Source organism: Chrysochloris asiatica, unplaced genomic scaffold, assembly GCF_000296735.1.
Source record: "Chrysochloris asiatica unplaced genomic scaffold, ChrAsi1.0 scaffold00441, whole genome shotgun sequence".
NCBI classification, from domain to species: Eukaryota; Metazoa; Chordata; class Mammalia; order Afrosoricida; family Chrysochloridae; genus Chrysochloris; species Chrysochloris asiatica.
Genome location: NW_006408959.1, coordinates 147,980 through 162,114, shown reverse-complemented (window position 1 = coordinate 162,114; position 14,135 = coordinate 147,980). Strand labels below are relative to the sequence as shown.

The 14,135-nt window shown below is 34.6% G+C and overlaps 1 protein-coding gene across 1 annotated transcript; it reads right to left on the bottom strand.

The window, feature by feature from the left end:
- Nucleotides 1-4,974: 4,974 nt before the first annotated feature.
- LOC102815945 (olfactory receptor 2T33-like) lies at nt 4,975-5,913 on the bottom strand. The gene has a single exon (XM_006877076.1). It carries the CDS (start codon nt 5,911-5,913, stop codon nt 4,975-4,977), a length of 939 nt encoding a protein of 312 aa, XP_006877138.1.
- Between the last annotated feature and the right edge of the window lie 8,222 nt (nt 5,914-14,135).

Sequence of the window (14,135 nt, the reverse complement as noted above, 5' to 3'; positions counted from 1 at the left end):
CATTTTGGTCAACCCTACTTTGAGGAGGCATTTTTTTCCACAATCGCTTTCTGAGTGCCCTCCCACCTTCCAGTCCTATATCTGACAATGTTTCTCCGCTATGCATAGAGTTTTCAGTGACTAGCGATTCGGAAGTAGTTTGTCACTCTTTCTTCCTAGTCTGACCACTGTAGCCATGTAGTAAATTTTGAAATTGGGGAGTGAGAGACCTCCAACCTTGTTCTTCCTCTTAAGCAATGTATTGCTTATCCTGAGTCTCTTTCCTTTCAATATAAAGATAGTAATTGTCTTTTCCATCTCTTTGAAGAACGTTGTTGTAATCTGGATTGGGATTGAACTGTATGTGTAAATTGCTTTGAGTGGTACTGACATTTTCAAGATGTTGATTCTTCTTATCCAGGAACATGGTATGTTCTTCCAATTCTGTAGGTCTCTTTTGGTTTCTTGTACTAATGTTTTGTAATTTTCTTTTTATAAGTCCTTTTTTTTTCTGGATAAATTTATTCCTATATATTTCAACCTTTGGGCAGCTATTATAAATCGTATTGCTTGCCTAATGTCTTTTTCACAGCTATCATTGTTGCTATAGAGAAATCCAACTGATTTTTATATGTAGATCTTATACCCTGCCACTTTGCTGAATCTTCCAATGAGGTCTAATAAGTTTTTTTTTACTGAATCTTTGGGGTTTTCTATGTATAGGATCATATCGTGTGCAAATAATGTGAGTTTTACTTCCTCTTTGCCAATCTGAGTGCCTTTCATTTCTCTATTATGCCATATAGCTCTGGCTAAAACTTCCAGCAGAATATTGAATAGGAATGGTGATAGAGGGCATCCTTGTTGGTTTCCTATTAGCATTGGACTTTCAGTTTCTCTCCATTGGGAGTGATGTAGGCTATTGGTTTGTATATATTCTCTTGATTATGTTGAGGAATTTCCCTTTCAATTCCTACTTTGCTGGGTGTTTTTATCAGGAATGGTGTTGGATTTTGTCAAATGCCTTTTCTGCATCATTCAATATGATCATGTGGTTCTTTTCCTTTTTCTTATTTATATGATGGATTAAGTTGAATTTTTTTCTAGTGTTGAATCATCCTTGTAACTCTTTTATGAAAACAACTTGGTCAAGATGTATTTTTTTTTTGTTTTGTTTTTGATGTGCTGTTTTATTCTAGGATTTTGCTGAGAATTTTTGCATCTAAATTCATGAGGGATATTGATCTATATTTTTCTTTTATAGTGATGTCCATCCCTGGTTTGGGTATGAGGGTTATGCTTGCTTTATAAAAGCTATTAGGGATTTTTCCATCATCTTCTATATTCTAGAATAATTTGTGTAGAATCCTTTAACTTTTAATCTGTTTTTGTCTTTGTGTGTAAGGTGTGTTTCTTGCAGGCAGCATATTGAAGGGTATTGTTTTCTTATCCATTCTGCCACTCTCTGTCTCTTCACTGCTGCATTCATTTCATTGACATTCAATGTAATTATCGATAGGTATGATTTAATTGCTGCCATTATGTTACTTTTTTGGTAGTGATGTTCATTCTTTAGTTCTGCATGCCTTCTTGTTCTGGGTTTGTGTTTTTGTGCTATTTCTTTTTAGTTTTCATGTTTGCTTGTTCTGCTTGGAAGTTCATTTTTATGGTAAGTTGTGAAGTACTAACTTTCTTTGGTGTTACCTTATAGACTGCTCACTTTTCTCTCCATTTAAGAGAATCCATTGTATCCTGTAATTTACCTGACATCCTCACCACCTCTGTCTCTGTTACTACATTTGTCCCTTCTTTGACATTGATATAATTTTGATCTTCGTTTGACCTCCCAGCTCCTTTGAGTTTGTTGTTGCAGTTTTGTTCTGTTTTGGATTCTGTTATCTGTTGACTGAGTTCCAGGTGGTGTTGCCACACTTGTCAATCTCTCTTTTTTGTCTGTTCTTGTTGGTTTTCAGTCCACAGAACTTTCTTTAGGTGTTTTGAAGTGCTTGGTTGGTTTTGATAAAATCTCTCAGATTCTGTTTATCATGGAATATCTTGATCACACCATCATATTTGATTGACAGTTTTGTTGGATAGACGATTCTTGGTTGACAGTTTTTTTTTTCTTGTAGGGCTTTGTATATGTCTCCCCATTGCCTTCTTTCCTGCATGGTTTGTTCTGAATAGTCAGAGCTTAATCTGATTTGCTTGCCTTTATAAGTGACATTTCTCTTCTTCCTGGCCGCTTTTAGTATTCACTCCTTGTTTTTTATTTTGGAGAGCTTGATTATTATAGTCTTGGTGACTTTCTTTTGTGGTCTATCCTTCCTTGGGTACGTTCAGCTTCTTGAATGTTTATCTTCTCATCTTTCAAGATGTTAGGCAAATTTTCTTAAGCTCTTCAACTATCTCCTCTGTGAACTTCTCTGATTCTTCCTGTTCCCAAATGCCCATAATTCTTAAGTTGTTCCTCTTCATGTTATCCCGCATGAATCTTAGACTCTCTTCAGATTTGTTTATGCTTTTTACAGCTTGCCTTTCTATCTTAATAGTGTTGACAGATTTGTCTTCCAGCTCACTAGGTCTGGCTTCCATCTCTTCAATTCTGCTCCTTTCCACTTTCAGTGTTTTGTCCATTTCTGATATCTTACCTTATTATTAATCATCTGGACATCATTTTGAAAGGTTTGAATTGTTTCCAATGCTGTATCAATCTTATCTGATTGCTCCTGGAGTACTTTCCTGACTTCTTCTTTGTTTACCTCCACCTCTTTTCAGAGCATTTGAATTTGTTTCCATATCATTCTTCTGATTTCTTTCTCAGGCATATCCAAAACCTGCTCCTCCTCCGTTAGAAAGCCTTTGTATGTCTCCTGCTCATTTGTCTCAGCTACTGTTTTCTGTTTTTGTACATGTTTCAATATCGTTTGTTGTTTTTTGTTCATTATTTCTGATAGTTATGTGGGTTTCTTTAAAGCTTAAGTGAATGTTTGTTGTTTTTTGTTAAGCTTATTGGGTATCACCTGGTGAATATGATCAGGTGATAGTTTTGCCTTTTCACATGTAATGCTTAGCAGGTGTTGTTGGCTCTTGTCTCAGTGATGCAATATTATGGGGTATGCCCATAGTTTGGCTATATGGCCACAATTGCTGTCTCTTCTTAGGTAAAGAGACAGCATTAGGAGAATAGCTCCCACCTGCAGGAAAGATAAAAAGGACCAATAGCAGAACTAACATAAATGCATAGACAAAAATCACCACTTTGGAACAGAAATGAGTCTGTGGTCGACTGTCCTGAGCTACACAGGCAGTGTGTGTGCAAGATAGACGCCTCCAGCTGTGGGTGATTGTGTCTGTTATCTCAGGCCCTTCCTCTAGTCACTATGATAGAGGTTGCAGGTCGATATTGAACAGTTAATGGGAGAAAGATTGTCCATTATTTTTGTCTCTGAAGGTCAGTTAGATATCTGTGTGTGCACAGTACAATTCTCAGGATGGTTGAGTTCTTTTGTTGGGGTTTTAAAGATTACTTTGTATGGCTACTGCACAGGGAGCTCGGATAGCACAGTGGCTGTGAACGGGGCCGCAAATCACAAGGTCAGTAGTTTGAAACCACCAGCTGCACCGCAGAAGAAAGATGAGGCACTTTGCACCTGCACAGAACCACCGCCCCAGAAACAACGAACAAGGTCACCTGGAGTCAGAACCAACTCCAAGGTGCATAGCTGCCAAGGGTTCCACCAGAGAAAATTTTAGGGCTGTGTCTCTGCAGGTGACGTCATAAGTCGCTGCCAAGTCTCCTCTCTCTGTACAATGGGAAAACTGTCCCACCTGATGTTGTCCAGGCTGAGCAATGAAGGCAGGACACTGCTATTAGCCCCGGTTTTCTGAGCCGGACTGGCTATAGCTCCGCCTTCCAAACTCTGCCAAGGCAATGTGGCTGCAGTGGGAATCCCATCTCCAGATTCCTAAATCACAGTATTTTCATTATTATTATGATCTCTTCACTTGCAAGTGCAGGAAACTAATGTCCTGGATCTTATGGTAGATCCGGAGCTCTGGAGTTATTCTCTGAGCACTTTCTTCCTGGGAGCCCTGTCCCTTCACAATGGAGCGTTCCCTACCTGGTTTTCGCTGCTATCACCCAAACCGAAGTCTCTCAGCTTCTATTTCTTGCTTAGTGAAATGTCTAATTAACTATTTTGCACATTTGAATACCAGATATTTAATTTTTTGTTGTGACGCTTTAGTGGTAATTTCTATATGCTGTTCGTAAGTGCTGAAGAGTTGGTTCCGACTCTTTGTATAGGGTTTCTGAAAACAGTTGTTGAGCTTGAATCACTGACAAAGTAGGTTGAAACCTACTTTGCAGTGCAGCTCATCAACCCCTAAAGTCACACCAGGATACCACTTTCTACATGTTGCTATCAAACATATATTCAGCATGTATTTCTTCATACTTTTTTCTTTCTTTTCTGTGCATTGTCTCCTTGCTTACTTGACAAAGCCCTTTGGTGAAAATAATGTTTTTGTTTTTATTTTAGGCAAAATCATATTTTTTGTTGCTTTGTTTTGTTGTTTGTTACTTGTGCTTTTATTGTTACATCAAAGAATGTTTCTATTCTGTCAGTAATGTTATTATGTGATTCTGAGAAACATGGATTTAGAAAATCTAGTCAAATATCTATTAAATGGCATCCAAGAAACTGACTAAAACATGATTTTTATCAATTTTTGAAATGTTGTTGTTGTTATGTGCAGTTAAATCAGTCCCAATTAACAGAAACAGATAGGATTTCTGAGAAGCAGCCAGTGAGGTTGAACAACTGATCTTGCAGTTCAAACTGACCTTGTGGTTGAGTGCTTATCCTATAATGCTACACCATGACTCTATTTTAAAAACTGAAAAAGATTATTATAAAATGTACAAACTAGTAGTAATTTTTGAAATTTTTACACTTTTGACAATGGATAACCATACAGAATAATGTAAGTTTATTGAAGTTTTAAGTTAGCAAGGTTTCCAAGCAACCTTTTCATGGCTGCTTTTACCTCATTGTTCCTCAGACTATAGATGAGAGGGTTCAGCACAGGGGTGAAAATAGTATAGAAAGCTGATACAACCTTATCATGGTTAGCTGATCTGTAGGATTTGGGTCTCATATAGATAAAAATGGCAGCCCCATAAAAGAGTCCCACCACAGTCAGGTGTGACGAACATGTGGCAAAGGCTTTCTTGAGTGCTTCTGTAGAACGCATGTGAAGAACTGCAGTCAGGATAAAACTATAAGAGGTCAGAATGAGGGAGAAAGGTACCAAGAGCATTAACACACAGCAAATGTACATGGCATATTCGAAGACTGAAGTGTCACTACAAGCCAAACGCACCAACATCGGAGCCTCACAGAAGAAGTGATTGATCTCATGTACACTGCAGAAAGGGAAACTCAGGGTGGTAACTGCCTGCAAGATCCCGTCAGCTGCTCCCATGAACCAAGACCCCATAGACATTTGCAAGCACCGTTGCCAGTTCATGAGGCTAGGGTATCGTAGTGGGTGACACACAGCCACATAACGGTCATAGGACATGGCTGCCAGTAGGAAACACTCTCCACCAGCCATGGTGAGTAAAAGAAAGATTTGTAACCCACAGCCTGCAGGGGAAATGGACCTCTTGCCTGTTAGGAAACCAGATGCCATTTTGGGCACAATGGTTAAAACCAGCATCACGTCCATGAGGGAGAGTTGGCTCAGGAGAATGTACATAGGTGTGTGGAGCCGGTGGTCCCTGTGAATCAGTAGAATCATGAGGGCATTGCCAGTCAGGGAAGAAATGGCTATAATCAGTACCAATATGAAGAGAAAGAGATGGGACCTTGTGTGCTTAAAGAGTCCTAGGAGAATAAAATCTGAGGTAGCATTTCTCTTCTCCATAGTTTTTACTGGCGTGACACTGCATATGGAAAAGGAAATGAGAGGGTTTCCATTATTTAAGACAATATTTAAAATCCAAGGTAGTGGTTCAAAGCCACAGCCTACCATTTAAGATTTTCTATCTTGGCCTATCATTCTAATTCTCAATAGCTGAACCTTTGTATATTTCAAAGATGGTCAATATATCCCTTCATACAAGTAAATAGATTTAAATTTAACTGATGTAAATTAGAAAATAGAACAAAATAGATCAAAGTAAATTCTGGATAAAAATGTGTTCTCAGTTTTAAGATCTAAAGAATAATACAGTGTTCCAAATGGCCTTTTCAGTTGCAATTGTTGTGTTACTATTTTTATGTTACTATTATGCATTCTGAATGAGCTATAGTGGCATAGTGGGTTATACATTGGGGTGCCATCTGAAAGTTCAGATGTTTGAATCCACCATTCACTCTGTGGGAGACTCAGGAGGATTTCTGTTTCTATAAATTTTTCTAGCTCTAGACTTTCTACTATAAGGTCATTATGAGTTAGAATGGACTCAATAGCAATGGGTATTACATATACTGTAGGAGACATCATCATGAGCATGTATAATCTCAGAAAACTGAGGTAAGATTTCTGTTTATAGAGTATCAATGAGTTGGAATCAACTCAATAGTTATGTGTCTTAGTGATTTGTTATATATTTGTTATTGTTAAGTACCATAGAGTTGGTTCCAACTCATAGTGGCCCTTGCACAGGGTTTCCAAGGCTGTAAATCTTTATGGGAGCAGAAAGCCTCATCTTTCGTCTTTGGAACAGCTGAAGGTTTTGAACTGTCAGACTTGGGGTTAGCATCCTGATTTGTAACCACTATGCTATGGAAACAAACTAACAGATACAAGTTTGTCTTATGCATTTTTAAAAAATCTAAGATAATGTATATAAACTTCTGAAATTCTAAAAATATTCTCATTTTTGTAAAGGAAAACCTAGAGTTGATTTATTGTCATACAATATTATTTTTCAAAAATCACAGAATGGAAGAGGTGATTAAAACTAAACAAAATATATAGTTTGAAAAAGAAGAATAATTTGATATGTAATGTATTGAAATTTATGTAAATGTTTAATTCACCTAATTTTTAAAATGCAGATGTTCTAATATATACCTCCCTGAAATGAATTCTGTGCTATTCAGCCTTGATACTTAGAAGAGTATATGTCACCTGAATTTAGAGATTGTTTAATAAACAGATTTGATACATTAAGCCATGATAACCAAGATCTGAGGAATTGTGGGATGGCATAAAGAACTCCATAAAGAAGAAAACAACAGAGCATTTAAAAGATAGGAAAGAAAAAAAAGGCTAAAATGACTATCCAAAAAGATTCTTAAGCTTGGATTTGAATGTGCTACAAGTACTCCATTGTTAAAAAAGAAAAAAAATAAATAAATGTATAGTTGACTTGGAATAAGAAGTCCTGGTTTAAGAATAATTTCTGTCATTTTCTGTACGTAGTATGAAGAAGAACTTAACTTTTAAGTTTTATGCTTCTTGTTGCTAAACAACTCATATGTTTTAAGTTATAAAGCTTCTGAACAGATTGCTTAAATAGTTAACATAGTTCTTATGCATCAGAACAAACTAGACAATGCTGGCTCTGGTTTTGTGTATGAAAGATCTCCAAAATAGTCTTAATATAATTTTTATTTTCTTTTTTCATTTTTCAACTTATGTCATATTTTGCCATTGTTGCTCTCAAAACAAGCAGGTTGAAAAATATAGTATAAAATGCCAATTTGATAATTTCACTTAATGCTGACAAAATGAGAACAAATCTTTAAAATATCTAAATCTGAGTGCTCATCTTATTTTAGAATTTGAACTTGCACAGAATTCCATAATTACAGCAACATAATTAAGGTAATTGTTTAAGCATTGGAAATCGAAGAAATAAAGATGGTTAACTTTACAATATAAACCTTTTCTAATCTTTTTACTTTACATCACATTTTGTCTTATATAGGATTGTATTGTGTACTGGTGGTGGTTGTGGCTATTAACTGCCTTCAACAGGAACTAAATGCTCATTTTCTTGAGAAACAAATATTCTACAAGGAACAGCACATATGTAGAAGATAGAAATATACATACATATTTCTAATTATAATATTACAGTTTTATCCTTGGCTTTTGCTATAAAGTGAAAGGATAATATATAAATAGATGAATAATTCAATATTAGCCCATGCTGTTAAAAAATATGCTATGCAATATTGTATCATAAGAAATATCTCAAAATTTTATAACCTTCAGATAATTTCATAGAAACTTCAGTTTGAGAGTATTGCTTACATATTTCTTATATAAATATGCATCTTGTTTTCTTTTACTTGGTTTGATTTTTAATAGGGTTCTTTTTTTTTTGCATGGTGTCTATACAGCTGCATTTACTTGCTAAATGAAATCTTTACTACTTAGTCAAAAAGGTATATAAAAGCTTGGCAAAGATTATTTTAAGTATATATTCCTTCTTTAGGTAAACTTGTGGATGGATATAAAATTAATACCCTAAATATGATAACTGGAATTCAGTACTTTAAAAATAAATGCAACATATACATGTGTGTGTTTTCAGAATTAGAGAGATTTTTGCCTTAAAATATAGATGATATAGTTCTACTGTACATGTAGAGAGATCATTCAGAAAAAGGAAATTCTTTTTCATATTCTTTAAAGTAATAGTAAAATTTTCCTCAATTTTTCCTTATTTATTCTAGTCCCTTTATTTGGAAAATACCTATGCAATTTTTTATCTATTTATACATAGACTATATTGTTTTGGATGACAGTAGAAAAGGAGATCCTTTTCCATATTTTCTTATTCACATTTATTTGAAAGCACAAGTAGATGCCATTTTCCTGGGCTATTTAAGTTTCATTCCACATTCCCCTTTTTTTCTGCCATCCTATCTTCACAACCAAAGTGTCTTGATATTCACAAATTATTGAAATAACAGGGTAAATTTAAATGATTCAAATTCCACTTATATGAACTCAATCATTAGACTGAATAGACTGTTTACTTAAGAAATATTTTGGCGTCCTGACTCTTTGTAAACATACTTCATGTCCATCTTAAAAATAGTGTATGAACAGAATACAGATGTTTTTTGCTTTATCATTTGTAGATAGTATTTTACAATAGTTACTCTATAATTCAAACTTCTCATGCAAAACATCTATAAAAGATATCAGTAGTTTGACAGGACATACTAGAACAATAGAAGAAAAATTCTAACAAAATTAGACTCACCTCCAAAGTGAGGAATTATAGCCAAGGAGACATATATATAGTGCCAAGTCATTCTGATTGGTCAATGACACCTGTTTGCTTACATCAGTGTTAAAGATACTGTTTTCTACTCTTGGTCTCACGCCATATTTAGTTAAAAGTCCTACATAGTCATTGAAAGTTTCCTATGCCTACAAATCAGGTAAACTGAATTTAAATGTGTTTTTGGCATAAATAATTGAAATAAACTAATTCAATGTCCAGGCTTTGATAAAAGTTAAAACACAGTAAAAAGAAAAGTGAGTTAGATGGGACATTATTAAAAATATGAAAAGGAAGAAGTAAGTGAAGTGACCAAATACAAAAATGTGTGTTCTGTTCTCTAATCATCTTTCAACTGACCAAATATGACTTAATTGCTTGAATAAGTGGATGGTTTATTTTTGGAATTATTTGGGAACAACAAAAATTGATTCAGTTATTGATCATTTCAACATGTTACTGAGTTTGCTCAAATCTTTATATTCATTTTTTTTTTAATTTAATCTTCAGACTATCCTTTTGAACTATGAACTTCTGCACTCTACAGTAAACAACATTAAGCATTTTAAGAAAAATACCAATATTTAACCATTCTAAGATATCAGATTAGAAAATAAATGTTTGAATCATACATTTGTGCTCTCAAACTTTATTCAGCATCTCAATTTATGGGCAAAGAAGAAGTTGGATTCATTTAGGTTTTCATTCAGCAGGTGAGGCATGATAACCTGCATTTCCAATATAGATACCAGATGGTGCTGATGCTGCTAATGTATGTATGAGAGTCTGAGAACAACTTCCTAGATAAGTCACCTAAGCTAAATTTTAGCTGCGCCTTATGTTTAATTACAATACTCTTATGACATTGTTTTTACATTAAAAAAGAAAAAAAATATGTATTTATTTCAATGTCCAAAGGGCACATTCTGAAAACCAGTGTGCTGCCCACAGACATGTAGTCTTTCTCAGTCCATGGACTTTGAGTCTGCAGCTGCTCTATCTCTCCATATCATCACCTTTTCCAATCTCTCCACTGTTGCCACTTTTCTAAGTAGGCTCTCATGCTCAACTCATGCTTTTCCATCTTGATGGACCTGGGATCTTCTGTTCCTGAAATGGAAGATTAGCAACTTCTCCCTTTTACTTACACATCTTCTACAATTACAGTTGTGACAATCATAATTAATCTGGCTCACAATTAAATAATAAATCCTATCACCATCATTCCCATCCCCTTTTCCCAGATGCATCTGAAAACAGGAAAACTATTCAGTGGGCATTCTACATTACCTACCTGATTCACAAACTAAGCTCATGAAAGAAAACATGTAAGTCCGCCACTCGTGCTTGTATAGCCCCTCATTTCACTAGCCAATGTCTCTATTGCTTGCCCTATCAATGCAGTCTACTGAGAAAACAAGCTTGAGCTTTGATATGAAGAATCCTTTCATTTTTGTTGGAATTTTGAGCAACTGTATGCATAAGCAAAGGTCCAGTTCATGAAATGGTAGAAATTAATATTTATTCATAGTATCAAGCATTTTTATCTTCATTTGGTCTAAGTCTCATCAGCTAGCCATACAAGAATCTAATGGGTAATAACTATAAACTTGGTAGTATAAGGAAGCCTCCCCAACTTCAGACCAGCTGGCTACTTCTCTCTCAGCTATAGCCCCTCGTTGATAGGTCAGTTCCCATGGGCAAGGAAGTTCACGCAGTTCCCTAAACTTTGCTCTGATAACCTTTAATCTAACCAGTTCCTAATTTGGGCAGTTACACATTTTTTATTTTTGTTTTATGAAAATTTACTCTTTTTGCATCCTATGAGTAACCATTATCACTGATTTATATGTTCATTCCCTGCATAAAATATGCAAGATGATACAATTACCTAATTTCATAGACAAGTGCTTAATAACCAAATTTATGAATGACTATGAGAGACTGTAGGAAGAGGAATAAAGAAATTATTTCTTAAGGCATACTGCCTATCAATTAGGAAGAATGATGAAAAAATTTGGAAATGGGAAATGATGACGGTTATATAGCATGGTGAATATGATTATTGTGATTGAGATGTACACAGATAAAAGGCTGAAATAGTTTATGTTTTTGCTGTTGCTAAGTACTGTCAAGTAGGTTCCAACTTATAGCTACACTGTGTAGGGTTTCCAAAGAGCACCTGGTGTATTTGACCTGCCAATATTGCAGTTAGTTCATACATTGTTATATATCACTTGAAAAAGTAAAGTCAAATAGAAATATCTAACATGGGAAACTTTTGTTATGTAATTAACACTAAAAAATTAATTTTAAAATAGAAAGCAAAGAAAGTGTCCACATTACTGAAAAATAGGTCATTATTATTTTTTTTTAATTATAAAGTAAAACATGATTATAAACAAACAAAAAACTGTAAAACAAAAATGTCAGATGATTTTGATTCAAAATCCAACACAGCAACTATTATTTTAACAACATGTGCAATCTACTGCAGCTTAAATTTGTCAAGTAAAAGAGAAAAAAAAAAAAAAAAAAAGAAACCCTAAATGATTGACAACCTCATAGGATAGTCAAACACATAGGATGCTTGGCTGAAAGAAACAGGCTTTAGAAACATGATTTATGATCTACATTGGTATTTCTTACATATTGTTTATGTTGTTAAAAACTCAGGCACAGAAGCTATTGAAGATATAAAGGCAGGACTAGAAACACATGGTGGTTGTTCTTTCTTTGTTCTATAGGTTTGAGCAGGAGTGGCAAAATCAATCTTCGATAAAATAAACTTTAAGGCAAACCCATCATAAGAGAAAAAGAAGGTCATTATTGTATGGTTAAAGGGTCAATTGAACAAAAGGACATAGCAAAAATAAACATCTATGTTTCCAATGAAAGAGACCCATAATACATAAATCAAACCCTAATAGAATTGAAAAAAGAAACAGACAACTTTACAATAATAGAGGAAGATTTTAACACACCACTTTTGATAAAGGAAAGAATGACCAGAAAGAAGCTCCGCGGAGGCACAGAAGAACTGAACAGCACAATCAACCAACTTGACCTTATAGATTTGTACAAAACATTTAACCCAGCAACTTAACAGTACATGATCTTTTCTAGTGCACATTGAACATTCTCCAGAATAGACCATGTATTAGACCACAAAGCAAATCTCCATAATTTTTTTTAAAAATCTAAATATTACAAAGCATCCCCTCAGATCATTACACTATAAAATTAGAAATCAATCAAAGAAAGATCAAGGAAACAAGATCATTATATGGAAACTGAATAACACCACCCTTAAAAGTTACTGTAAAATGATATTTTTTAAATTCCTAGAAAAAAAGAGAATGAAAACAAAACATACCCAAATCTTTGGGGCTCAACAAAAGCAGTCATGAAAAGACAATTTATTGCAATAAATGCATATATCAAAAAAACAAGAAAGAACCAAAATCAATACATTAATGTAACATCTCCACCATTTAGAAAAAGGCCAGCAAAGTAGAGCTACAGCCATGAGAAAAAAGGAAATAAAAAATATTAGAGCAGAAATTAATGAAATTGAAAACATAAAAACTACAGAAAAAAATTGTGAAGACAAGAAGTTGGTTCTATGAAAAGATGGATAAAATGCATAAACCAAGGGCAAATCTAATAAAAGAAAAGAGGGAGAAGACACAAATAACATGCATAAAAAATCATGTGGGTGACATTACAACAGAACCAATGGAAATAAGAAGCATAGTTACAGAGTATTATGAAGCGTTGTAATGTAAAAGAATTGAAAATCTAGAAGAAATGGATCCATTTTTTGATAAACACAATCTTAACTTATACAGAGTGAAGTAGAAAACCTGAGCAGACCTATAATAAAGGAACAAATTGATATAGTCACTAAAAAACTCCCAAGCAAAAAAAGTCCAGGTCCAGATGGCTTTACTGGAGAATTTTCCCAAACAATCAGAGAAGAGCCGACACCTACTCTATTCAACATATTCAAGGCATAGAAAATAATAGAAACCATCCTAACACATTTTACAAAGCAAACATATCTCTCACACCAAAATCAGAGAAGGACATCATTAAAAAAGAAAATTATACACCAATGTCCCTCATAAACATACATGCAAAATTTTTCAACAAAATCCTAGCCAATAGAATTCAACAACATATCAAAAGAATAATATATCATGATTGAGAAGGATTTATACAAGGTGTACAATAATGATTAAGTATTAGAAAAATAATCAATGTAATTCACCACATAAATTAACAAAGGACAAAACTACATGATTGATACAGGAAAGGCATTTGATAAAATCACTTAACAAGACAGGAATTTAAGAAAAATTCCTCAACATAATTAAGAACATATTTAGAACCAACAGGCAATGGAGATTGCTCAGTGGAAAATAACAAACAAACAAACAAAAAAACTCGAAGCATTCCTTTTGTGAACAGGAACCAGATAAGGATACCATTTATCACTACTCCTAATCAGCTCTGGTAGTGTAGTGGTTATGAATCCGGCTGTGAACCGTAAGGTCAGCAGTTCGAAACTACCAGTGGTTCTGTGGGAGAAAGATGAGGCGTTCTGCTCCTATAAAGATTTACAGCCTTGGAAACCCTATGCAGGGTAGCTATGAGTTGGAACCAACTCCATGGCACTTAACAACAATAACAACAATCTATGTTGTGTTGAATGTGTTAGCCATGGATATTGACAAGAAAGGGAGGTAAAAGGTATACAAATTGGCAAAGAAGATGTAAAACGCTTTCTATTTGCAGATGATATGATATAAGGAGCTCTGGTAGCGTAGTGGTTACGAATCGGGCTGCGAACCTTAAGGTCAGCGGTTCGAAACTACCAGCCGCTCCGCGGGAG